Source organism: Bison bison, unplaced genomic scaffold (assembly GCF_000754665.1).
Source record: "Bison bison bison isolate TAMUID 2011002044 unplaced genomic scaffold, Bison_UMD1.0 scf7180017864475, whole genome shotgun sequence".
Taxonomy (NCBI): Eukaryota; Metazoa; Chordata; class Mammalia; order Artiodactyla; family Bovidae; genus Bison; species Bison bison.
The window spans coordinates 126,062-126,824 of record NW_011495036.1 but is presented as its reverse complement, the minus strand read 5'-3'; the positions used below and the strand labels follow the sequence as shown (position 1 = coordinate 126,824).

Here is a 763-nt window from a genome sequence, read left to right as displayed (position 1 = left end):
AATCATGTTGCTGTATGGCAGAAACCAACACAATATTGTAAAGCAATTATCCTCCAATTAAAAATAAATATTTTTTAAAGTGCAGTATTTAAAATGTTATATAAGTCAGTTAATAGGTGCACTCTTGAATGGATAAACAAGGTCCTATTGGAGAGTACAGAGAACTATATGCAATATCTTGTAATAAACCATAATGAAAAATATGAAAAGGTGCATATATGTGTTTGTGTGTGTGTGTTAACTGAATCACTGTGCTGTCAACTACACTTCAATAAAATCTACTTTGGCCTTTTTAAAAGGCCAAAACAAATGCATTCTTTAACAACATAAGGTTACAGTTACAAACTTTAAAACAGAAATGCTTGACAAACAACAGAGAAAAGAAAACATCTCTTCGTTCGACAAAAGTAATCCACAGACAAGAGTGAGATGATACATGAACTTTTTAAAGAAGGAGTACAGGTCCCCAAAGAACCTTAACTGCGTGTTGCAGGGGACGCGGTTAACTCACGCTCTCGGCGTAGGACACGTCGGTGCTCCGGGACGCGCTGGAGTACAGGGTCCGGGTGCTGTCCGGGGTGCCGTTCCTTCTGTTCCTCATGCTGAACCGTGCACCCTTGAAGGACATCTCTTCTCCTGTGGACAAAGTGGAGCGGGGAAGATGGGGTCACCAACGTGGACAGGCTTCACTGAAGGCTTCACCGCAGTGCCCTCCCCGAGCCCCTCCCGTCTCGCCATCTGCTGCCCCCACAGCCCCATCCCT

General features: G+C 43.6%; 1 protein-coding gene across 1 annotated transcript in view; it reads right to left on the bottom strand.

The window, feature by feature from the left end:
* The window catches only part of TRPM8 (transient receptor potential cation channel, subfamily M, member 8), a 96,103-nt gene that overhangs the window by 91,873 nt on the left and 3,467 nt on the right, over window positions 1-763 (bottom strand). Inside the window, exon 2 of the mRNA XM_010862064.1 lies at window positions 512-636. Coding sequence (XP_010860366.1) covers window positions 512-636 — 125 coding nt within the window. The remainder of the gene's footprint in view (window positions 1-511; window positions 637-763) is intronic.